This window comes from Anopheles gambiae, chromosome X, assembly GCF_943734735.2.
Source record: "Anopheles gambiae chromosome X, idAnoGambNW_F1_1, whole genome shotgun sequence".
Taxonomy (NCBI): Eukaryota; Metazoa; Arthropoda; class Insecta; order Diptera; family Culicidae; genus Anopheles; species Anopheles gambiae.
In genome coordinates, this window is record NC_064600.1 from 16,255,367 (window position 1) to 16,280,902 (window position 25,536).

Genomic DNA, 25,536 nt, shown 5'->3' on the forward strand with positions numbered 1-25,536 from the left:
CCGGTTTTTTGTTGCCGTTTTTTTTTAAATCAATCACCTCACTCTCTTCCCTGCCCTGGAGGGTCAGCTTCAGCGCTTTCGAAGCGAAAAAGCTTAATTTGGGTTCCTAAGCTTCGACCTCGATTTAATTGGACGGCATGTGCGTGTGTGTGTGTACGTGAATGTACAACAGTCAAGAATACGAACCACACACGTGTGGGTTGAAAAATATATTTTCCCTTTGCAAATTAAACCGCAACAAAGAAAGCAGCAGCTGGCCGCGCTGAAAAACTCACTGTCTATTAATAAGGCGAAAATTCGCCATCGCCACCCGTCCGCCACGAACGCCACTTTGCGGCTTTGCACTATTGCGACTCTAATCAAACGTTCTACGACGAATTCTTTATCCCGTGGCGCTTTCGTACGCCAATCCCTCTCGACGGCGGCTCGGTGGCAGAAATTAGCACACCAATATTCCCAACCCCGTGGCAGCGGCAGGATGCTGCGGAAGGACGGAACATCATCTCCTATCAATTACAACTCACCGCACTTGTTACTTTTATTTTCCTGCCATTTCCTCGCTACCGATTTCGATTCGCCACGATTACCGCGCGATATTGGAAAAGTTTCTGGTGCGCCGGTACGGGGCTGCGGGTGGAATCGTTCACGAAGCGGCACAGGGGCGAAAGTTAATCTAAGATTGTGTCATTTTCATTTGTCTTACTCCGACTCCATCGCCGGATCCGGTGCTTGGTTTGAAGCAAAGGCGCACAGGGCAGCGGGTAGCGAGGAAAGCGGGGCGCTTGACACAGTCGAGGAAGGGGAAAGGGAGGGGGACAGAGGGGCATATGATTGGCTCTGGGCATTTGGGTAGCGCGGCAGTAACACGCGCGGCAGCTGACAGCGTGCACGCGGGACACCGCCGATCGAATGTCGCTGGTCGTTTCTTTCTCGCTCTTTTTTACTCGCTTTTTGTTCTACTCACACCCGTCGGGTGTTCTTGCGTTAAGCAAATAAATTAATATAAGCAAAAACTAATTTTCATCCCGCACCTCGCATGGCCAGGGTCACACATTAGCGTGACGCCGCCAACGGTTTTGCTTGGAATCGAAGCAATAAAAATTATCGCGTGGAAAATGACACCAATGGGCATTACAGTGGAGTGGCGCGCGAACGACACAAAGTGGCAGCAGCTAGAAAATATCTCCCAGGCCACAAGAACACATTCCGGCGGAACGGTTGTGACGGACCGTGGATTGCCAAGGCGATGCATCGTACGCGCTCGGGCGATGAGGGCGTTAGTTTTAATTGGATTTGAGTGCACTCAGCAACACGGGGATGGAGAGGAGAAATCCTTGGACGTAGCGATTGGAAGGATGGAAGTTGTGATGGGGCAATTAGAGGGCAAAAATTAATCCAGCGTGTCAACCAATCTTTCGATTGAACTGATTGCACTGATCAAACTGGAAGGAAAAAAAACTCGATACCGACCCGCTGGGACCGTTGGTAGATAGAACTTTTCGTAGCTGAAAACTGCATTAAACTTTAGCGAGACCTTCGAAGACACCGTAAACATTGATTGGAAAATGGTGTTACCTTACTTTTGCGCGATATACTCTTTGATTTGTCGGAGCTTCGTCCGAGAGCTGTTAAAAATAATTTCTTCTTTACCGCACACATCTTCAACAAATAGGATCCAAATTATCCTGTAGCTCACAACATGTTAAAATGTTTCAACAGGCTCTTTCTTTCATCCGTAGTTAATTATTTCTTAAATAAAAACAAACATGTTTTAAGCAGTCAATATGCTTTGCTTTATTTAGTGACGCTATAAAACCAATCGCTTGTCTTCGGGTTTAGCGAAAGAGTAACAAAGGGTCATAACCCTTTCCACAATCGGGTTATTTCGGGGAAATCAGGCGAATTGTTGCAAACGCATCCTTGCTATGGCGCTCTCTGCCGATAAACACTGGAGCTGCATCATCGAATCGATCGTCAATATTTATTAGCACAACAATCTTGACGTAAGATTACACATGGTGCTCCAAATTCATTATCTTATTGCTGTTACTATCTATAACCTATAACATTGTTAGTTTATTTGTCATTTAGTGTCTTGCGTAGGTTTCCTGGGACACTTACTTATATATTATCTTTGCAATCACAACCATTTGCAACACATCAAATCTACGAAAAATTATATATATTTTTGTGACTGCTTTGTTGTACCTATAATTGTGGTATGGTTCCTATAGTCGTCATATGTTTCTATAGTGGTGGTAAACAAAGATACCTCCACAACAGTGTATAATAACAATGCAACTTAGTTTCGAAGCTGTTTTCGTATGAATAGCAAGGATCACTAACAAGATGTTGATTTTTTTGCGTAATTTGATCGTAAAAAATATATAAATTTGATTGATGAAAAAATTGACTACAGTACTGCAATATTTGTCTTCAACCCACACCTGGAGTGTGCTTGATGTGAAGACGATTTTTCACTCAGCCAGATAAGCGATTTAGACGATGTTTGGTAAATTACCCACATAAAACTCATTTCTGTTGCTTATTTTAGTGGAAACAGTACAACAAGTCAAAAATATCCTCGAAAAAATCAAAACTTGCTGTTTTTATTGATTTTATAACTATAACCTTTATAGGGTATGTTTTGTGTACCTATAATAGCACTATGGTTAAAAAACACATAAGAATGCATAAATATGGTCAAAAGGCAATTAATTTTACAATAACATTTCATAACAGTTGTGTTAAAAACTAATAATTGTGTTGTTATGTGATAATTTAGAACGTTAACAAAATGAATGAAAAAATGTTATGAAATCCTAAGGATTTTGGAACAATATTGATACCTTTCACCAAATAATGGACTTTTCGGTTATTACGATTTATTACAAGCAAAGCTTACCGTACTTTGGGCCTTATTACTCTTTTGTCTCATTTTATCCGCGATCCCTTGTGTCTCAAATCTCTCTATTGTTGCTGGGTACGCCCCATTCTCGATTACGCTTGTGTAGTTTGGTCCCCCAATAATGTACAGGATATTGCTAGATTGGAAGGTGTTCAACGCAAATTTACTCGACTTGCCACGAGGCGTTTTCTTTCGGGTCATGAGAATGCAGTAATCCCGTCTTATCCACATCGTTGTCGACTCTCGGGTCTTGACTCGATAAAAACTCGCCACTCGCACTTGCAAGCTTGTTTCATTGCCAGCGTCATCCTTAATGAGCTTGATGTTCCTTATCTCTTATCTGCCATTTCCTTTTATGCCCCTTCCCGCCATCTTCGCGATATTCCAATTCTCTATATTCCAACTTGGCTAACTCGATATGGGCAAAATGACCCATTCCTTAAAGCTCAGATTGCATTTAATTCACTTGTTCGATTGCATATTATCACTTTTTCGATTTTAACATTCCTTTATCCCTCTTCCGTTCTCGTCTACATTTTTTCCTCATCCTTATTCTTTCCTTAATTAAGAAACATTGTTAAGCCCTCGAGACGGACATTTGTAGAAATACATTAATAAATTATGTACCGGAATTTAACTTTTAAACCCTGCGCGATAGACCAAATAATATTTCTCACTAACATAAATATCTTAATTATTGTTAAAATGCCGTATGATACGCATTTTAGTGCAATATCACCACTATTGGTACTATTACTACTATATGTACGTTTACCCTAATATATCCTTATTTTATGTACAAAATTAGCTTCAGCGCTATCAATTAGGAAACGAGAAACAATTGTTTTTGAACCGATTTGTACTAATGTTGAAGTAAAAAAATATTTGATATTTGCTGAAGCTTTTCATCATTTCTATTTTTGGCGCATTCTAAGAATGCGCAGATCTTTAGAACGTAGGTCTTAACAGCTCAGGACAAAAAAGGCCTGAGATAGATAATAGAATGGATCGTACCAATACGGAAGCTAACACTTTCAAACATATTGGGTCTTTTAACTCAAGAGTTGGCTTGATTACAAATCCTTACATCCTATTGTCTTTGGTAATTATAGAGTGGTAGTGCTCGCTAAAGTATAGTGATGAATTAAGGATGACACTAACCTCTCTAACTGATCACGCGCGAGACAACTTGTGACTGTCTAATAAGTAATAAAAATGTAAAGGATTTCGTTTTCTGCTGAATGTTTCTATGCTGCTTTTATCCACACAGAGGCTTAGTTGGTTTGCCAAACACAAAGTGCTGAATAGTTAGGGATTGCTCTGAAGCGTGAAACAATCATCAATTGCCCTGATTACTGAAAAAAGCTATGGGGCTATGAAGCTATCTAAACTACATTTTATTATGATCCTTGAATCCATATATGTTCTTGATTGAAGAATATCTTTAATTAAAAGCTTTATAATTTTAATTTTAATATCAGAAGAAAATAAGTTCATCAGCCTGGATTTTTCTGAGCAATAGATCTATTCACGGGGTGAGATGTAAAAACCAACAAGTTGAAACCAACAAGTGAACGTACGAATTCAGCACTGTACTCCTTTTTTATGATATAATCTTTTGAGATTGTATGCGCACCAATTAATGGTGTCAAATTATGACAGAGTAAGTTACCAGATCCCAAAGCCTATGTGAGTTGACTAATAAAAAATCGTTAATCAGCACAGATACTGAGCGTGAATAATCGCAAAAGAGTTTGATAAGGGTGTATGTTATATTTTTTATAACTTTTTAAAGAAACTATACATTCAAATCCCAAAAGTTACTCTTTACTATAATTTAAATAACTGAAAAAAGTATGTATTCTCATCTCTACTTTGAACTGTCAAAACACAATTGAAAACCGAGCAAGATAATCGGGCTGTAGAGGTATTTCCCTTAAACTGCCGCCTTAAAGTTCGCTTAAGCTGCACAAGGCTAAGGGAGGTTTATAATAAGCCCTTTAAAATCCACTGTAATGTGAACTTTTTGTTGCTTTCTTCTTCTTCTTCTTCGTCAGGAAATAATGTTACCGACCCCTTACGTTGATTGTGTAGCCATTATGACACTTATAAACACCTAATTTTCAGTAAAAAAAAATGGGGTACAACAAATGCCTCTATTTTGTCAAGTACCAAAAAGAAATGAATGTTAAATGAACGCAGTTGCCAATCGATAGAAGAAGGTCCAATTTACGCCCCAACGAAATCTGAGCTCGTTGAACACGATAAAACTGTTTCGATAAAATTGTATAACAAATGTATAACAGTGCGTGCCCAGACGGCATAGCACCTGCTATTCAGTGTGTCGATTGACTTTAAACAAGTCAAGCGACCACATTTATTGAAGATAGGTAATACTGTCAAGCCCATCGAAAGCAGACGATTTCCCGTTCCTCCATCAATCAACCGTAAAGTGGCGCTGTACGGCAACGGGAATATTTTTTCCACTCAGCTAAGCACCCAGCAGGTAAGAAACAAGTGGTATTTTATAGTCCATCGGGTCCACTGGTTTATGGTATTGGGAAATTTACGAATAATTTATAGCACCAACGCAGGCTACTGCTGCTCGCTCGCACACCACTACGAAAAATGCAAAGCGCAACGAGATAATCATAATTTATTACAACAGTCTACCGAACACAGACCGCGCGGGGGTGGGAATGGCTGGGCGGTGGTGTGAGTTTTGCCTCGGTAACGCGCGAAACGCCAAAACGATAAAAGCCCAAAAAATATGCCTACGTATGCATCCGCCGGTCATTAGTTGTCATCAAACGAGCCGTACAGGCCAAGGTAGCATGCATTGAGGCACGAAATACCTTGCAGTATTATACATGTATTCGCTTTTTTATTTTATTTTTCACTCGTCCAGCCTCGCTGTGCTGATTACACTCATATTCATCAAAAAGCTTGAGCACACATTACCGATGGGAGAAGGTTCGCGCCAATTGCGCGCCCATCACCCGACCGTATCGGTCACTTTTTGGCCTCGGGCAAAATGTATATGTGTGTTAATTTTGAAGCGGCAATAAATTTTAATTTCAGCAAGAATGAATGTAATTAATTACAAGGCTGTTGTTGTTTCGGCACCTTTCTATTAGTTTTGTTTAAGTTGCATTCCTGTTCGCTTGTTTATGCACAGCGTTAAACCCAGTGGCCATTTGGAAGAAAAGAATCAAATAGTCATGTATATTTGTATTCAAACGCTCTTTCAAATTCAATTATAAATAAAAGGCCCCAATAAATGTGATAGGAATCAAAAAAATAATAACTGGATTCAAATTCGTATGACACTACATACTTTAAGGCGCAAAACTTTTAATACATAAAAATAACGCCCGAATTTATGCAACAAAGACAAATTTAAGTTTATTATGCTTATTCAGGGACTTTGTAAAAAACGAGGTCAAACATTAGCCAAAATCGGTAAAGCCGGAAGCCATTTGACAGCAGAAAGCCCTAGAAAACTCATCAAATCCTCATACATTTATTATTACTAGAGGTATACATACTTTTCATGCAAAATTTATCAACCAATCAATAATTTTCTTTGCGATTACCAAACAGATTATTAATTATAATCATATTTAAAATTTTAATCAAAAACGGCTTTCAGATGTCTAACGGCATGTAACAAACTATTAGCTACTTCTCAAATCGTTCTTCATTACGGGACCTCGTTCCTATACAGTCCTTGATGCTTATTATTTAAAAAAAATGCATACTTTCAGGCGCAATGTCCAAATTCAATCATATTTACTTTTGTCAGTCTTTGTTTGTATTTAAACGTGTTTTGAACGCTGTTCTATCACTCTGCACCCCAAAACAAACTACCGAACACTAAACTATATATTCCAATTATTAGCACAAAATACGTGCCTTTCTTGTATCACAACACGCTAGCAACGCTAGAATTATTGCTCGCAAATAAATATGTTTCTTGACCCACCTCCCACCTCGCCGCGAAACCTTCCACAACCTACAATCGACAGCTGAGTTTTTCTCGTCTTTCCTTCCCCATAGAAAATTTTATTTATTTATTTATTCACTTAGAGCAGTTAGCTCGCTAGATTCTAGCCTTTGCACAGTGGAATGATTTACATAGCTCGACGGACATTCCGTTCCTCATTAGCCATGGCGAATGGCGGGCTACAACGCACACGCGTACGGCTCGTTTTTCATCATATTTTCACTCCATCCAACTCACCCTGGTGGCAAGTTAATTCACTCAGCACACATTTGGCACTTAATTACTGTCAGCGTAGGAAATCGTTCCTAATGCCTCGTCCCGCTTGCCTGACACGTTCGACCGTCTGGAAAGTGGGCAACGGAATGTGAAAGCCCCTGCAGCCGAGCAGAACGCTTGTTGAGCAACAGCATACACCTGCACGTTCTCTCGATTCTATTTATCATTTGGTATTTGGTGTTTTCTGTTCTGTTTTCTTTGTTTTGGGTAAAATAAAAGAGCGGAAATTATCATGCACCGGGAGGAAGGGGGGGAAGCACAAATCGTACTACAGGGAAGTCACGGACACACAGTGCGAAAATCGCTGATCGGGCACGCGTAGAATAATTTAATTTACGCCCGCAGCAACGGACGAGAACCTGGCGTACTGACCGTTGCGCCAACCAAATTAGGCTTGGGACGTGTGAGATACGCTTTGAAGGTGTTCACAGTCGGGTCGAGATAGCAAACATTCCTCCCATGAGCTTAGATAGTTAGCGATTGAAATGTGTTCCGTTCGGTATTGGCTAGCTTTCCTTTACTGTTGGTATCGTTAAAGCTATCTAAATGTAATAATAAAAAGCACAAGTCACAAATATTACGGCTGAGAACACATAAATTGTTTAATTGGTAAATTAACATAAGGTACAAGTAGACATTAGTCCCGCCAACGTTTCAATACGCTTCAAAGTAACCAATGTACGAATTAATTAGTTTGTTTGTTTATTCTATCTTTAATTGTTAAAAAAAGTTAAATTTTTTAATATGTATGTTATAAAAATATTACAACATGAATGCAAAAAAGAAAAAGCATTACATAAAATTACATTCCATTACATGGGCAGTCCAGAAGTTCCTAAACCAATACAAGCAGAAAACCGGAAAGGGCAAGCTTTAACTTTTTCTCTGCATGGTTTCCAACAAAACTTTGAAAAAAATATTAAAAGTTTTTTGTTTATAAACCTACAATATTTCAATGATCCTTCAATGTATTTATTAAGGAACTAAAAATATTAGGTTTTAATAGATAATATATTGCATAAATTAATCCAGAAATACGTCGCGACTCCTCAAAAAAACTCTTTTCAGTCGTCAAAGATTGCTTTTGCTGCAATTTATGAAACAAAACGCCTTCAGGTATGCAATCTGCACTTCAAACTCTTCTTTAAGACGGTTTATTACCGCCCTGGCTATATGGGTTGAGCGTAAGACCTACCTCACTACCTCACATAACTAAAAAAAAAAGTATTAAAGCTACATCCAGTATTCCCATTTTAAAGCAAAAATCTGTGTATACTCATTCACCGCACCGCCACCTTTTGTGTTTCTTCCATTTTTCCCCGTCGTCTAGTGCCGATCGGCGTGCCGCTCATTAAACCATGCCAAGAAGGTAGCATCAGCCACTATGCCGTCATACTGCTCACGTCTGCCCGTGCTTAACTTCTCCACTGCTGCTCAGCTTATCTAATTCAACCCTCCCGCAATCCCGGACAGGTAGATTGAAAGGTCAAGTCGTTTTGTCACAAGGTTCATTGTTGCGGGGCGAAATTTATATCACTTTCGGCGTTTTATAGCCAGCAGCCGCTTCCGCCACCTGCTTTCTCGCAGTATCAACAAACAAGGATAAATCAAACGCCGGTTCGAGTAAATGGAAAGCAAACAGCAAACAAACACGTGCCAGCAGCAGATATAATGGCATTACCCAGGCCGAGCAGTCTCTCTCTCTCTCTCACACACACACACACACACACACACACACACAGATGGCGACCTGAAGATTGAAGACTTAACCCACTAGTCTCCGCGTATACTACATGGTGAGTAGCTCCCCTCGCACAGCTTCCAGCAGCTGGGCTCGAATAAGCGGAACTGGCAGGCAACAACAACAGCAGGAAGGAAAAAAAGAGCCTAAATCGCTTCGTAAACGTACCCAGCACGCAATCACCCTCAACAACCAGGAGGGTGCCGATGTGCTCACCACGCGTGGCATTAAATTGTGTTTCACACCTTACACTCGAACGAAAGGCGATGGTGCAGGGTCGGAATGTGTGCGTGTTTGACGTCCTACTGCTACTTTTTGCGCTAGTTTTCTCGCTTCTCGCTTACACTCGCATGCGCTGAAATCCTGTCAAAAAATGTCATGGCATTGTTGTATATTTTTTTCTCGTGCACTCTCTCGCTCTTCTTCGTTCGTTGGTCTGCAGGTAACTGGAGCTAGTCGAACGAGAAGCAGCAAGCCAATTTCGGGCGGCTCTAGTGAACGCGTCAACACGCCGGAGACGCCACCTCGCTTATCGGTGGGCTCAGAACCTGCTCGGAAGATTATGTGCTCGAGATTAAATTAAGCTTATCGTGCCTTCCGGTTTGCTGGCAGTGTTCGAGCTGCCGAAAGTGGTCTCGAGGAGAGGTCGCATTTTTTGTGGGGTGGACAGGCGACATCTTCCCGACACAGTGGCGTGCCGTCCTTAATAGCCGGGCTGGAACTGCGTGTACGTGCGTTGGAATTTTACGGCCACCTTGACGATTGGGCAAGCGCCAAACATCGGAAGTGGAAAATTTCATTTACCGTTGTGTCACCCATTTTCTACCACCCTCTCCCGTTTAATGCCTCACACCGGAGACTAGACCGAAAGGGAAAGATGTTGTACGTTCCGAGAGGGTGCCGAGACGTGAGTGTATGTTTGTTTATTTGGGCGAGATTAGAAATTGATTATCAAACACAGACGAGCTTAAGCACTTCAACGATAGCTGCTAACCATAGTACCTGGCCTTCGAGCCTTATTTATTTTAGCCCTGTCGTGCTCCTGTTTTGTTGTACCTTTAACAGAACAGTCGGATAATCGTTTGATTGGAGACACTAAGTAGTGATAGGTAGTGATAGTAATCGATGCAGCAGCTGGTAAGATACATCCAACTGCGTATAAAGTCAATCAATGAGTCTAGGGACGATTAGTCACAAATATGTTGTAATCTAACAACTCCGGAAATCTGTGAACAGGAATATCTTCACACTACGACGTCAAGCGTTAATATCTCCAAAAATTTCACGTTAGGCGAAAACTTATAACATTATGCATTATCGGGTCTTCCCCCCAGAATACTAGTTTTTGATTGCCTTTATCCGAGCACTACATCTTGGTAACGTCCCTTTAATATACAATCTGAATCTCTAAACAACCTCCAGGAAAGTGCATCGTCGCATCAAGTGGTGTTTTGAAATTCTCCAAACATGCAGCCCCAAACCTCTACGCCCTTCGAGTGTAAATTTAAGTGGTCAAATTCTGAAGCCACTGCTTGCACTGCTCTCTAGCAAACACTAAACACCAACTACCCTATTGAAGGCGGAGTGTCAAAAATGGTTCGCCCACTTTGCTCTAAATCGTCCCCACCCGACCTTCCGGAACTTGCATTTCCTATCCTGCAGGTATTTATTTGAGACTGGATTTATGATGCCCCTCCAACCCAATCCCGGTCCTAAATGCAACTCCATTCCCAGCAGCACTTCGCTCTGCATAAATAAGCCACGGCGACTCGATTATGACTTTTCTTCCGGTTTCAAGCCTGAGAGGCTGCCCATGCTCATTTGGGCCCACAACACATCTTCACGCAGCTTCGGGTGCACAGCGGAGGGTGCAGTGGTTGAACCAAAAGCGATGCCTCTAATTCTCTCTCATCCATAATGCATGAGCGTGGATGATCTCGCAAACATAAACCCAACCGTACCGCACCGATCCGTTCGCAACGGTACTACGGTAGCCGAATGTCTAGGCGCTTTTAGGCAGACTTCTTGTACCGGTCATTGTAGAACGGGACGAAACGATTGGAATGCAGTCGACCGAATATCGGGGAACCGGGGAGCCCCAAGCACAGGGCGTATTGTATCGCATGCAACACGGCTGCTGCTGATACACGGACATCGGGACTTCAAAATCTGGGTACGACTGATAATCTGCATCTTGAACTGAGTGGTGGGAGTTGAGGCGTACGATGGCGAGATGGTAACTGTAATTGAAAAGTGGACTCCTTCGGCAAAACGGTGAAGTGGTATTATTAGTGGTCAGTCAGAAGCAGACTAACAAAAACCCTCGGAGACCGACAACCCTACCTCTGTCGTCGAAGCATCTTCTCCGGAGAAAGGTTATAGATGGTGGTTGAAAAGTTCCTCTGTGTCTGTACACGCTTGCTAGTCGGCTGCTGGTTGCTGGCTTATTCGTCACTACCGTTTCTGTGGGCGGGCTGCATGCGTTCCTATGAGTGGATGTTTGCAAAATTTTGAAAACTGCAACCAAAGTGTACGGAGCGAATAGGCCACACTCTTCAATTTGTCCCAGATTAACGGACCGACACCGCAATTTGCTGACGCCCTCTTCAGTATCCACTTCGCCCAATGTGCCAATGTGCACCTAATGACGTACCCGCACGCTATTTGGAACTGGTCCATGGGCCGAGGTACGGCTAGTTTCACCAGCTCCCAACACTTTGAATGCTGGCAGGACGGGATGTTACGAAATGTTACGATGGCAAGCTGTCACCAGCACGAATGTCCCCGGCACGTTTATGTTGGCCGATTGTCGCAAAACCCCCCGATTTGTCCAGAACATGACACGTGAAACAGTTTGCAGTGTAGTTACGCATAAATATAACATCGATTGCAAGTCACTCGGCAAAGATCTTCGACACTGCTGGGATCTAGCTGCTATAGCAGAAGAGGGAGCACGGCCGCAGACACCAACTTGCAGCAGCAGCAGCAGAGGTTGCTCTGGACCGAGCCGGAGAGCTATTAAGAAAGGGAGCGTTTTACGCAGAACAGCAGTCGGGCAGCTTGCCAGCTGGCAGAGCAAGAGCCTGCGAAAAGAGCCCAGTGTCAGTAAATCAAATCAGGTAATCAAATTTTCGACCACTTTCTAGGTCGCCAACGGTCGTGCCGTGTCCTGTGACTGGCTGCGGTGGAAATCATCGTCGTCACTGGCGTATTCGCCAAAAGCCACCCGCACCAAAGACACGCCGGACATCTTGCACGGTCTTCCCGAGGCGCTACCTGGGACGGGAATTTCGGAGGAGCATGGTTGGGCAAGGTAACGAAGTTGAAAAGTAAACCGAAGCGTTATGTCCGCATTAAGTGTGCGTGTCGCTGTGGCAGGTTCTTTTATCTTCCCGGGTCCCGGGGTGTGCCGAGGTAATTGACGCAATCAGGACGGACAAGAACTTTGGACGTTGGTGGGGTTGCTGGGCTGGATCTTTTACTCCGCTTTCTTGGCGCGTGTACGAAGACGCCGAGGAAGACGCGTGCCCGTAATTGAATTGAATTATGAAAGCAAACCGGCAACAAAGTGCTGAACCGCACGTCGAACACCATGCGGGACTTATTATCTCCGTGTGCCTGACCGGCGTACACAACGCAAGTCCCACATGTTGCAGGTGGTTGCGGGTGGTTGTTGTTGTTTGCCGGTACGATTGAAGATAAATCTGATCATCGGGCTGGCACGCAAGTACTATTAAGCGACTAGTTTATCCTCGGTTCACACTTGTCACCAGCTTGTCGTTCGTGTCCAGAACCGATGGTGGGGCCCTTAATTGGTTCACTCGATTAAATGGTGGTTTGTCAAATTGCTTGAGTGTGCAGTACCGGCCGCTCGGCCTGCCTTAAAGCTTCGCCGCGGAATCCTTCAGCAGGCATCTTAAAGACTACTCGGAAAGCTGTTACGGCCTGCGACGAGCAATGTAGCTGTTTAATCACTGCTCGCACGACACTACGCAAGCAAAAGGGGGTGAAAAACAACCAGAGCGCATGAAAACAATTACTGCAACACACCTGCTGATGCTGCAGAAAATGCGTTCGACACTCCGGAGTGCAGCACACACTCGCCAAATATTTGGAATGAAAATTAAGCGAATAAATATATTAAATTTTCACCAGCATCGTAGCACCTACGGGGGGACTGAATGGGACGAACACCAAAAAAAACACAGGGAATTCGTGATGTTGCGTCCCTGAGGGTGGCGTTTCACGGGTTCTTTCTGGTGTCTGTTTTTCTTCTATCCCGAACCGGGGCCCAATTTTGCGTGTTCACGTCTGGTCTAGTTGTTCAACGGACACTGGTACCGTAGCCTGTTTGTAATGCAAAAAAAGAACAAATCGTAAAGGACGCTGCAAAAAAGCTGCCTGTCATGCTTGCGATGAAGAGAACACGCTGTGCTCGCGTGCATATGCAATGAGGGATAAAGGTCAACAACGGACTCATGATACAAATAAAGGAAAACCCATTCCAACTACTGCTAGTTATATCTCGCAAAAATATTTAAAAAAAAGTAGCAACCTGATGGAGGTGAAACGAGTCACACGCACTTCTTTTAATTATTTGAGAAAAAAATACGAATACGCTACAACAAATCACGCCTCGAGTTCGTGCATTGGTTAATTCGTGTTTGATCGCACAGATATTAAATAAAATTTTAATAGAAAATGTTTTAAAAACATAAAGTTTACATAAGGTTCAAACATCATTGAGCTAATCCAATTGTTTTGTGGGCGAAGAATGGCCTTGTAGAGCAATGGACAACAAGTTTAGATGGCATTTTGAGCTGGCAGTTGTTTTTAAATACAGCACATTCAGTATGCACTTTTTGCTCTTAATAATAAAAATAATTCGTTAACAACCAACATGATTTTAGTTTTGACGCTCATGAAAAACATTTTGAAGCTAATATAGCCAATAAGGTCAAAATATTTGCACAAAAATATTAAAACAAATTGTATACGATTCGGCTACAAATGTATCCAAAAGATTGTTTTATAGATACTGATACTTTTATAGAATATAGAAAGAGATTTCCTCATCAGTAGGAAGATGTATAAAATATGAGCATAATTGATTGATTATATTGTACATAAAAGCAGGCAAGTTTTTCAAACTTCTACATATTTATTTCCTATTCATTTGCGGTTTGTGTTTTAAGCGACCATTTTTTAATTCGAATACATGTATAGTTCATTGTTTTCTTATTCTTGGTTATCCTATTGCTTAATCAATTTTTAATGGGGTTTTTAATATTTTAATATTGTTCAGAGATTAGTTTTGGGCCTTGGTACATCATCTGCTATTGTGATTGACATAGTGCTTTGTCATTTCCAAACATGCGAAACACCCAAAAACCTTCAGAAAATACTAAATAAAAACATGTTCTCATGTTCAAATTAAATCATCATAAAATAAAAATTTTAATTTTTAATTTTAAAATTTAAATCTACAACGTTGGTTGACAGCTTTAACCTCGCCATGAAAAATTAACCCTGGTCTAGGATCTCCAAACGACGGCCCGCGGGCCGCATGCGGTCATCAAGAGCCTACAATGCGGCCTGCGAGGACTTTGTAAAGACTCTAATATAATGTTTATTATTTTGATTTTTTCATCAAAATTACATAAAAAAGTAAACATTTCTAGTTTAAAATACAGTTTCAATAATAGAAAACTGTGCATTTGAGATACATTCAGTTGGAATTTTCTCATTAAAAGGAAATTTAAACGTTTATCCATTAGCTAAAGGTGACGTCAAAATGGTCCTGAACAACGATACAGGCGATTCCCCGAGATACATGGTCAATGGGGACCGTAAACGACCGCAAAATACCGCGTATTTCGGTCAAAATATCACTAATTTTCGTGTAATTTTGCGAGTAGGGGGTGGTTTTAGCCACCAAATTAATTATTTGATATGTTTCTACTAAATTGAACAGTTTTAAACCTTTTTAAATGTTACAGTGGAGCGCCGTTTATCCGGGCTCCTCGGGACTTGGCCTGGCCCGGATATGCGAATAACACGGATAATGAGTCAAATGATATATTTTATCATCAATTCCTGATAAATCTTTGGAAAATTATCTTATTTTTTGATAAAAATAACCCAGTTTTTTATTATTATTATTATTATTTATTTAATCTTCAATGGGCCGTATGGCCTAATTAAGATGTAACAGTTCAATAAAAAAATGCATAGCAAAAACAAGATTTGCATCGCAATTCACTGCGGCCACGGCAAAAACCGGAGACGTTCCTTGAAGCACTGAGTTGAGATGTCGAAGTCGAAGCAATCCGAGACATTGTTGAAGACAGCCGACATGCGGAACATAGGGTCAGACCGACCAGCACTGGAACGGGGTTGAGCGAGCCGTAGAGTTTCTCTAGACCTAAGTGTTCGGGATGATGCATAGATATCAACTCGATGCAACAAAGACGATGAGTCGATAGAGCCATTTAGCAATCCAGCGATGAAAGAGCACTGTGCATTGCGTCTTCTAAACGAAAGAGGATCAAGGCCTAGAAGACGGCACCGCGCAGCATACGGAGGAAGATTATTATGATCCTACCAGGGAAGTAGGCGTAGGGCATATCGCGTGAGCATATCGCCTCAAGTCGAGCAATTGAAGAAGCGGTAGTTGGGATCCAGACTACGCACGAATATTCCAGAACCGAACGAACGATACAGTTGTAGACAGCTTTGATGCACATGGGGTTGCGGAATTCATTAGTTGCCCGGATAACCACTCCAAGTAATTGATTTCCTCTGGCTACAACGTCATCGATATGCTGTTTAAAGTTCAAACTAGAGTCAATCAGAACGCCCAGGTCTTTGGCATGATTTTGTCGATTAACTGCAGTGCCGTCCATGAAGTAGGTCCCAGTGACTGGGCTCCTGCATCGACTAAAAGACACACAATAGCATTTCTCGATGTAGATAGTCAGTCCGTTACGCTTGCACCACGAACAGAAAATTTCGATGCAGTCTTGCAGGGATGTACAATCACCTGTGTTGTGAATAGGCGCAAAAATTTTTGCGTCGTCGGCAAACAGACTGATACTGTCGGGAGGTAAAGCGAGGATAACATCGTTGATGAACAATATGAAGAGAAGCGGGCCAATATTGCTTCCAATCAATCATCATCACCATTATTATCACGTTTAATAAACGAGAAAAATATTTCCGTTCAAACAACGTTCATTTCAAATAACACCTTTCCCAAGACACAAACCCTCACATCGCAGATGAAGGTCATCGAATCTCAGAACAGAGCATTTCAACCACCCGGCTAATCCCCGCCCAACAAATTACTGCAGTTTGTGAGCCCGCGAACGCTCCAAATTGGTGCGATTTTTCCTCGCTGTCGAGCGTTTTTGAAAGGCGTTCTGAGCGTTTTTGGGAGTTCAAGACGGCTACCGGCTAGACGGCTAAAAATCTCGCGATGAACAATATGAGTGCTCATTGATGGACAATATTAAATGGTCAAAAAATTAATACACTCCCCTCGCTTCACCTCCCCCTCATTGACCTCACGCGCTCCTTCATTTCATGTATGTGCCATATTTACATCTTCGCTCCGAAGTCTGAGAGCGTTTCTACATACGCCGAGACTACAGCTGAGAGATGGCTGAGAGAGAATTGACAACCGGTTTCTCACGCCGGTGTGTGTAGAAGCTCCGGAAAGCGCCGAGATGAGACTTCCCAAGCGCCACAGATTAAGCTTAAACGACTGGAAAATTGAATATCCATAGAAAAAAATGAAAGCTCCACAGCTTCATTGGTTTGATCAATAGATGGCGTATTAAAACTCATCATTATATTGCTATCCTTTTCTTGCAATGTGTTTCGACAAGTTTCATCTTATCATGTCCTATATAGCCTTCTAACTTTCTGAGCAAAAATCTATATGAATGGTCGTGTGGTCAGATACGTGGGTATCAACACCAACGACCATTACTCAAATCTCACTTGCTTCAGTGCTGGTGGTTTCCATTGGAGTTTAGTATTTAAACAATTGTATCGCCGTTCTAGTTCTAGCGATGCATAACTTCAATGCGAAACCATAGAACAGTACAGAGGAAATGAGAAAGCTCTCCTCCAAGCGATGAAGCTCAACTGGTTGGGGTATCCCACCAACAGAGAGCGCCACCAGCTTTTTCGCTATTTTTAGAATGTATGAGTCGTTTGCCGTCTGCTAAACGAAGTCTTTCTATATTCCGTTTAGGTAGAGAACTTGAGTCGTTTAGAAGCCGTTTAGTGGTCGTTTAGTGGATTTGTGGCACTTGGGTTTTTAAAATTATGTTGTAAAAATCCATTTGAATCGCTAAAATGAAGTAAAAAAAATTCTTTTACTTTTTAGTAACATTTCTACGATTATAAGACTGCAAAAATACAAACAGTAGTAACATTTCTACGATTATAAGACTGCAAAAATACAAACAATAATTGATCGTTCGCCATAAACTGCCAATTTAATTTTTTCTCAGCTCCATCGTTCTTTGCATGTTGAGGAGATTTCTCGCACCGAAAATGCTGTCAGTCGCTGTCAAAGCATGCTGTCAGCTTTTTTTTCAGCTGCATTCTCGGTGTATGTAGAAACGCTACAGCGTCACTACATACACCGACTACATAGACTGCAAGTGAGAGATGGCTGTGAGAGAATTGACAACTGGTATCTCCCGCCGGTGTATGTAGAAGCTCCAAAAGTCACCGAGATGAGACTTTTGGAACGATGCTGAAAAAAATCGAGTTTAATGGTTAACATGAAGTAAAATAAGTTTCTTTTGCTTCGCATTGCATCAGCAGATCCAGTGATGGCCTTTTTTGTTAAGTCTTTATTTTACCTTAACACTGAGGGAATCGGGGAAACCGGTATTAAACTTTTAACGGTGCTTTTATTAATAAATCTATTCCATGCCGGTTCTGACGAAACACCATTCGCGTGTCATTCCGGTTGATGGTTACGAAGCTATATCAAACAAGCGTAGTTGTAGGTGGAACTGAAATAACCCAAGCGCCACAGATTAGGCATAAACGACTGGAAAATCAAATATCCATAGAAGTGAAAGCTCCATAGATTCACTGGTTTGATTAATAGATGGCGTTTTAAAACTCATCATTATATTTCTGTCCTTTTCTTGCAATGTGTTTTGGACAAGCTTCATCTAAACATGGTCTACTATATATACGGGGCGAGTACCGGCTTCGAACGACGAAATCCGTTCGACGCTCATGAGAGAATGAGAATCATAAGATACAACTGTCAAGCATTTAAAGACGTTTATATCTACGATTCAAGGATGATTAAGTTTTAAATTTTGATTTTTTTTTGCCGTTAGTTTTGGATTTCATTCGTTACATCATTATTGGATGATTTGTTATCAATTATAAAGCAGCTTTACTCACTTTCTTGAAATTTGAATTAAACTTATTTCAAATTTAGGAGGGACGACAGGATTGGATTTACTTTATAAAAATGTATAAAAATCTTGATTTATTTTATTTTAAAGAGTTATAAACGTTATTTACATGGTGAAAATGCTTTGCGATATTTTTCTATAAAGTTTTCAGCATTGTTACACTGCAATCGCAATCGCTGCAATGCTACATTGATATGAAAAACATTAAATTTGACCTTTACATGAATATTCAAATATCAATCATTTAAAATCAAATATTAAATATCAAATATAATACTGATATAACTTTATTATTATCGATATTTGTATGTATATTTATATTCCGATGTATTTATGTTTTTTTTATATAAATTTTCAAAACTGATAAAAACTTTTTTTATTGGAAATAGATCACAAAACATTTTCAAAATGTTACATACCTCTAAGTTCAACTCACTTCAATCATTTAAAGCAAAATTTAAAGCAAAACGTTACATTGAAAACAACATTCGTTCCAAATCTGCAGCGCAAAACCTCGCGGATTTCTCCCCATACAAACGGGAACGTTCGACCCCGGCAGGTAGAACTCATTCTTTCACGCGCTTCTTACGGTCTCTCAATGGTACGCAAATGGTAAAACTGAGCGCCAAGTGAGCGCCTTCTGACAACCGCGGCGAACGGATCTCGTCGTTCGAAGCCCATAGTCGCCCCGATAGTCTTCTAACTTTCCGAGCAAAAATCTATATGCATGTACGCGAGGTCAGATACATGGGTATCAACACCATCGACCATTATTCAAATCTCACTTGCTTCTGTACAAATGGTTAACAGTGGGGTTTAGTATTTAAACAATCATATTGCCGTTCTAGTTCTAGCGATGCATAACTTCAATGCGAAACCATACAACTGTACAGAGTGAAGGAGAAAGGTCTCAAAGCGAGGAAAGCGCTCCACTGGTTGGGTGCCCCACCAACAGATGGCGCCACCAGCTTTTTTGTGCTATATTTAGAATGCATTACCGTGTGCTAAACGAAGTTTTTTTTAGATTCCTTTTATGTTGAGAGCTTGAGCCGTTTAGAACCCGTTTAGTTGTCGTTTAGTGGATTTGTGATATTTGGACACTTCAAGTCAAATTATACGAAAATTTAGCTATAATTTGACTGAAAACCTCGAAATTCGACGTTTGATAATATTCGAGAGGCGTTATTGCCTCCGGTCCGTATTAATAACGTATATCGGGGAATACTTGTCTTTATTCTGTGCCGATTCTGGCAAGGCCATGACTGTAGGCAAGTAAAGGGCGGGTAGAGCAAATGAGCGGGATGCAGCGATTGCTTAACGTCAAAAACCCTCGCCGTGTTGTACGGGGTGCCGCTACTTGACAGCCAGTCCAGCAAACACACAGGGAACACTTTTGGAATAGAAATAAAAATAACATGAGTTAACTGGCCAAGAATTTAAGGTAACTGTCGAGCGAGTGTACCGCGCAACAAGAAAAAAAAAGATAAATCCCGGTAAATCTGTCTCCATCGCGTCGTTACAGGCGCAAAGTGACATAATTCTCTGTTCAAGTGATCGGTTCTACCGAGCACCACCACACCCGATTCCCACTAACAGTGTGTTTTTGTTTCGTTGTCTGTCTGTTCTTGTTGTTGCATTCTTCGCAGCTTTTAGGCGCGGCCATCAACGTTCAAGTTCGGGGCTGTGTCCGCTAATCTGCCCAAGGCTGGCCCGGTATCCGCACAATCAAAACAGATAGCCGCGACACTGCATCATCCCCGATCAGAAATAGAAATAGCCAGCCGCCGCACACACACACAGTCAATCGACCGATCAACAGCAAGGGAGAAACATTTCCTGTCCGGGTGTGCTTGCGTGTGTGTGCTTTTTTTGTTCGTTTCTCACTCGTTTTTTTGATTTTCGTAACCGTGCAAAAAATGCGCTAGAAGAAAAATCAGCAGTGGAATAAGGGTTAAAAACGAATAAGGCAAAACGAGCCAATTAAAATATCGAACGAAAAAGGGCATCCTTCCTTTCCCGCCCCGAGCGGAGCGGGGCCGGTATTGGAGGGCGAAAAACGCATCTCCTGGAAACGCCCCAGCCTTTGATTGGCAGCCGCACCGCGCCCGAGCAACGATGAAGATCAACGAGAAAAACCTGTGCACGTTCGCGACGACGCCACCGGTCGACCTGGAGGGCTGGCTGAACAAGCGGGGCGAGATGAACAAAAGCTGGCAGCGGCGGTGGTTCGTGCTGAAGGGCAACCTGCTGTTCTACTTCGAGAAGCGCACCGATAAGGAACCGCTCGGCATGATCATCCTTGAGGGCTGCACGGTGGGTAAGTGTTGTCGCTGCTACTTGGCGGCCTTGCGCTGACTCCGCCGCTGATAGAAGTCGTGCAAAGTCGACGAATCTTTTATTTTTTTGTTTTTGCTCACACGCTCTCGCCTTTCCCGTTTTAGAACTCGCCGAGGAAAGCGAACAGTACTGCTTTCAGATCATATTCCACGGGCCGAACAATCGCACGTACTACCTCAGCACGGAATCGCAGTCCAACATGGAGCAGTGGATGAAGGCGCTGACCTGTGCCGGGTACGACTACATGAAGCTAATGGTGGCCGAGCTGCAGCGCCAGCTGGACGAGATCGAGGGCCAGTGCCGGGAGAAGGCGCCCGAGATGGCACCGATCCTGGCGCCCCCGAGGGCACCGCCCCGGCGCCAGAACCCGTTCAACAAACCGCTCACCACGGAGTATGCCTCGAACGCAGGTAATTGTCTGGGGAAAACGCCGGGAACAATTGGGAAGGAACAAATTGGTGGTCACTAAATATCCCCCCACTACACAATGATTGCATACACGCCCGCCGCATTGTTTGCAAGGAGAGCTTGTGTGTTTTTGTATTGTTTGTTTGTTTTATTTTAATGTTTTGTGTTAACATCCTCCCGCGCTGTTTCCAAACTCATCTCCAGCATGATGTTGCATTGTGATTCATGTCATTAACCGGTTCCAGCGAATGTTTTAACTATGTTGATACAGCTGCTAACCAGTCAGTCGAATGTTAGTACAGTAGAAAAGGCACCCTGCGTTTTGTTTGGAATGGTCATATGCAGCAAACTAAGTGATGGGGAAAATGAAGATTTCGTCGGAATCGATTCCGGCGATCTCCAAAGTTTTCTGGAATCAATTCCGGAATCAGTTTCCGGAAACGATTTCGAAATCGGTTCCGGAATCGGAATCGGTATCGGTTCCGGCTCCAGGGATCGAAATTGGCTCCGGCTTCGGAATCGGTTCCGAAATCAGAATCAGCTTCGAAACGAAGTCAGTTTCGGCAATTTCATAAGAATAGGCGTTTGGTTGCAATCATGCTACGTATTAATAGCCGCAAAGAATCAAAATTTACTTGTGAACGATCTATTCTTATGGAGATTCCCGGACTGGTTTTGCTTCTAAAACTTCTTATTTAAATGCAAGAACTGATTCTCGTTCCGGAGCTAATTCCATTTCTGGATTCAATCCTGATTCCGTTATCGGGGCAAATTGCGATTCCCAGGTCAATTCTGATGCTGGAGCGACTCCGGAATCGGAATCGATTCCAGCATCCGAATCGGCTCCGGAATTGGTTCCGAACGCGGAATCGGAATCGGGTAGGTCCGATTCCGAGCTTCCATCACTTCAGCAAACCATCATCAAATTTGAGTGTATAGTTGCTTTTTCATGAAATATTATTCATACTATTTTTCTTGATTTGTCAGTTGCTTGAATCAATACTTCGCGCCATTAGTCATCGTTCAAGTAACAGTGACGTCATGACGTCATCGTCCATATGAACAAGATGTTATTAGGGTTGTAAGATGCTATGTTTGTATTATGTATTTCTTTATTCAGAGTAAAATGCCCTTGCTGTTTGGATGATAAAATGCTAACACCAAAAGAAATGCAATCAGAGAAAATTTCATTTAAAAAATTAATCATCAAAACTGAAATATTGTTCATTGGACGTAAATTGCTCATTGTTAGCATTCTTAAAAAGTACATTAAATTAAAACGATGAGGAAGAGATTCAGTGAACAGAATGGTGGACCGCTTTAGTACTATCCCATATCAATTTGTGCAACTCTGTGAACGTGATTCCTGTTTCCCATTTGAGCTTCTTGCCTCGTTGCCTCACGGTGCCACAGTCGTGCTGCATTCGATCTGTGCATGATTAGAAACAACAATTTACTACTAACCATGGGTGAGAAAAAAAAACATCTTGTCTGTCCAGTCTGCCTAGTTTCTATTCTGGTTTTAAGAAACCGTTGAATCACTCTAAAACGCGTCATTGAGCTCGGGCTAACATTTGCTTGCCACATGTGCTATGTCCTTTATCGAGAGAGAGAGAGAGAGAAAATAAAACCCCTACGGAATGCAGGGCTATTGCAATTGCTGTGGTGCTAAAATGGAACAGGAATGTCATCAGTCGCAATCGGATCGCATAATCATTTTGCATCGTACATGTACAACGCGATAATTTGTTTTACTTTTGTCCTGTAGTTTATGTTTTGTTCTGGGGGAAAACAATACGTTTTTTTCTTTTCGTTTACATTTTTACGCAACCAATCCCCATTTTCTCTACTACTTCTTGTCCAACCGCTACCACTACTGCTACTACTACTACCTCACTACGACTGCATACTACTGCCACACACACACATCCCCCTGCCTACCGTGAAACCGGCGAAAACCTCGACGGCAGACATCGGCACCGGTGGTGGGGTAAGCGAGAAGGAACAACGCGGTACGAGCCCACCGACACCGCTAGCCCGTACCGGCAGGAAGGCACCAGCACCGCCCGCACCCAACACAGCAGCGCCCACTGTCCACTCGCCGACGGTGCCGGACATCGGCAAGCTGTCACCGTCCGCCGATCCAACGGCTGACGGTCCGGTCAGCCGCAAGGCCACCGTAACGGCAACGAAATCAAGCGACGCAATCGCGTCGATGGCGAACGGCGACCAGCAGCAGCGGCCCCTCGAGCGGGGCTCCGTTGCGTCGTTTTCGTTCGAAGCCATGCACTCGGCGCTCGGCGTCCCGGTGCTGGCCGATCTCTGCAAGTGGAACGCAAGCCGACAGGAGCTGGAGCAGCAGCAGCAACAGCAGCAGCAGGAGGATGAGGACAACAACAGGAAGCAGGAGGAGGACAACAGAAAGCAGGAGGAGTCAGCGACGGTGCTGAACGTGGACGACAATCGGCAGTCGGCGGAAGCACCGGAAGTGAAATAGATAGTCTGCGCCCGGGAGCAGGGGGAGAGCGATACGGGGCAAAACTCGCCAAAACCCTCCCGCTCCCCCACCCGGAGCTTAGGTTAACGAAACGTTAGGAAGCGTACACGCACGCTACGTGCTGTAAATTAGTGCGTTTAGGGCGAGCGTGTTTTACGCACGCACGCAACAATATTCCGTTGGTTTAGTTTGATTTCTAAGCATAGGGTGCTATACGTTCATTTGCCTTCGGTTCGTTATGTAGCCAACAGGCGCTAGGCAAAGGCAGACAAATTAGAGAAGATGCTTTCCCTTTTACATGTACTAACACTACTGCACCTACACCTATGCTAGTAATGGTAGTTAATTTTAGTTTGGCTTGGTCGATGGTTTCACTGTTCTTTCTTTAATTTAACTATCATCTTTTAACATCCTGTTTTCTGTTTTGTTTTTTTTGTTGTTGCATTTTTTACCACCTAATCGCTTAACGCTTCTTTCCCCATTCCTATTGCCGTAACTCGTTATGTTGTATTTCACCCATGTAGAAGAGTGTACGCTCGCTAAATGAATTAATTATTTAATATTTACTCACCATCCCTCACTAATGCTGCACCCAAAACTTACTATAATTTTCTTCTATTTACACACACACACACTTACACACAATCTCCCCCGTCCACACAAACACATCCATGACCACGCCATCATCCATTTTTCACACTTTCCTCTCTTTTCTTTCCACCCTACGACATCAATCATTACATTGCAATGCGACACGGGAAAACCAAACCAGTGAAGCGTGCTCGAAAGCGTAAACCACTCGAATCACACTTGTAGTAACAACACAAACACACATACATTATTATAGTAATCATTCTGCGTCGCAAGAAGCAAAACATAATAGACATAATAGACAAAACAAGCCAAATACTGTATACGCCTGTGTACGCTACCCTCAACCCCAAAACCCCAACCACTGTGCGTGGGATGCAACCGTCGTGTGCATCGTGAGGAAGGATTGACGAAACCGAAACCTTAGCAGGCGCCGGAACATGCCAAACCACACCACAACCCAACCAATTCATACGGACTTCCGGAACGGACGGGCCAGGGCGAATGAACCGCGGGCGCGCCATCTAACAACGTGTCAATTATGGTCGCACATAATCCTTCCGCCGCGTACCACATGACGAACTGATATGGGGCATGGGGGAGTAGCGCAGCAACCAACTAACAAACCAATCGGAACAAACGGCAAAAACGAAAAGTCCTTCCCATCACTCCAGCCCCTGTGCCAAATTAAGCAGTATATGAGAATGATATATATATTTAATACGCGTGTATTTTTTTATTCTTAACCAATTCGGCAAATTTAGTCGCGCGAATTTATTTTTATTTTTTAGTCATGCTGTGCGGAAAACAAAACACGTTTACAAAATGCGAAGCAAGTGTGCGGAGAAGGCAAGAGAGAAGTTGTTTTTGGTTAGTTGTTTAATTTGTTAAGGCAAGCGCGACCTGCGCACAAACTAAAGGCAGGGATGGAGCGTTTGCCTTACATTCTTATTTATGGTAAATAAATCGAACTTGTTACTAATGAGCAAATGCAAAACTAACGATGTTGATTCTCCGCTTTTTTGTTTTGAATGGAATTGATGGATAAGTTTTTTTAAAACAATTACAATTAGTGCGAAAGAAAGGGATTGTTTCGGTTCAAATGTACACCTTAACACAACCTCTAGAATTCGATTTCGTTTACCAGAACCACGTCTTTTCCATTCAGCTACTCCCTATGTATTCTAGCTACTCAGGTGTATTCTATTCTTTTAACGAGTCGTCTCGACGTCAAGTTGATGAATTTTGTATGTTTATTTGTATGGAAAAGCTCACTTTGGAGTTCATTATCTCGACTCGAATCGAATCGAGTTCTGA

General features: G+C 42.5%; 1 protein-coding gene across 2 annotated transcripts; it reads left to right on the forward strand.

Annotated features, from left to right (window-relative positions):
• The first annotated feature begins 19,671 nt into the window (after positions 1-19,671).
• On the forward strand, positions 19,672-25,220 carry LOC1277378 (sesquipedalian-1). Of its 2 annotated transcripts, none has more exons than XM_316835.5 (4): positions 19,672-19,827; positions 20,033-20,703; positions 20,828-21,133; positions 23,102-25,220. In XM_316835.5, the coding sequence occupies exons 2-4, from the start codon at positions 20,502-20,504 to the stop codon at positions 23,626-23,628; spliced, it is 1,035 nt and encodes a 344-aa protein (XP_316835.5). In that variant the 5' UTR covers positions 19,672-19,827; positions 20,033-20,501; the 3' UTR covers positions 23,629-25,220. The 2 variants fall into 2 exon arrangements, with proteins under 2 accessions (XP_316835.5, XP_003437123.2); XM_003437075.2 differs by having other exon boundaries at positions 19,729-19,879.
• Positions 25,221-25,536: the final 316 nt, after the last annotated feature.

What these genes read in the sequence shown, in the direction of transcription:
- LOC1277378 (XM_316835.5), top strand. Translation starts at nt 20,502, where the DNA reads ATGAAGATCAACGAGAAAAACCTGTGCACGTTCGCGACGACGCCACCG. An exon ending in CCTTGAGGGCTGCACGGTGG is followed by an intron (nt 20,704 to 20,827) that starts GTAAGTGTTGTC and finishes TTCCCGTTTTAG; the next exon opens with AACTCGCCGAGGAAAGCGAA. An exon ending in GGAGTATGCCTCGAACGCAG is followed by an intron (nt 21,134 to 23,101) that starts GTAATTGTCTGG and finishes CCTCGACGGCAG; the next exon opens with ACATCGGCACCGGTGGTGGG.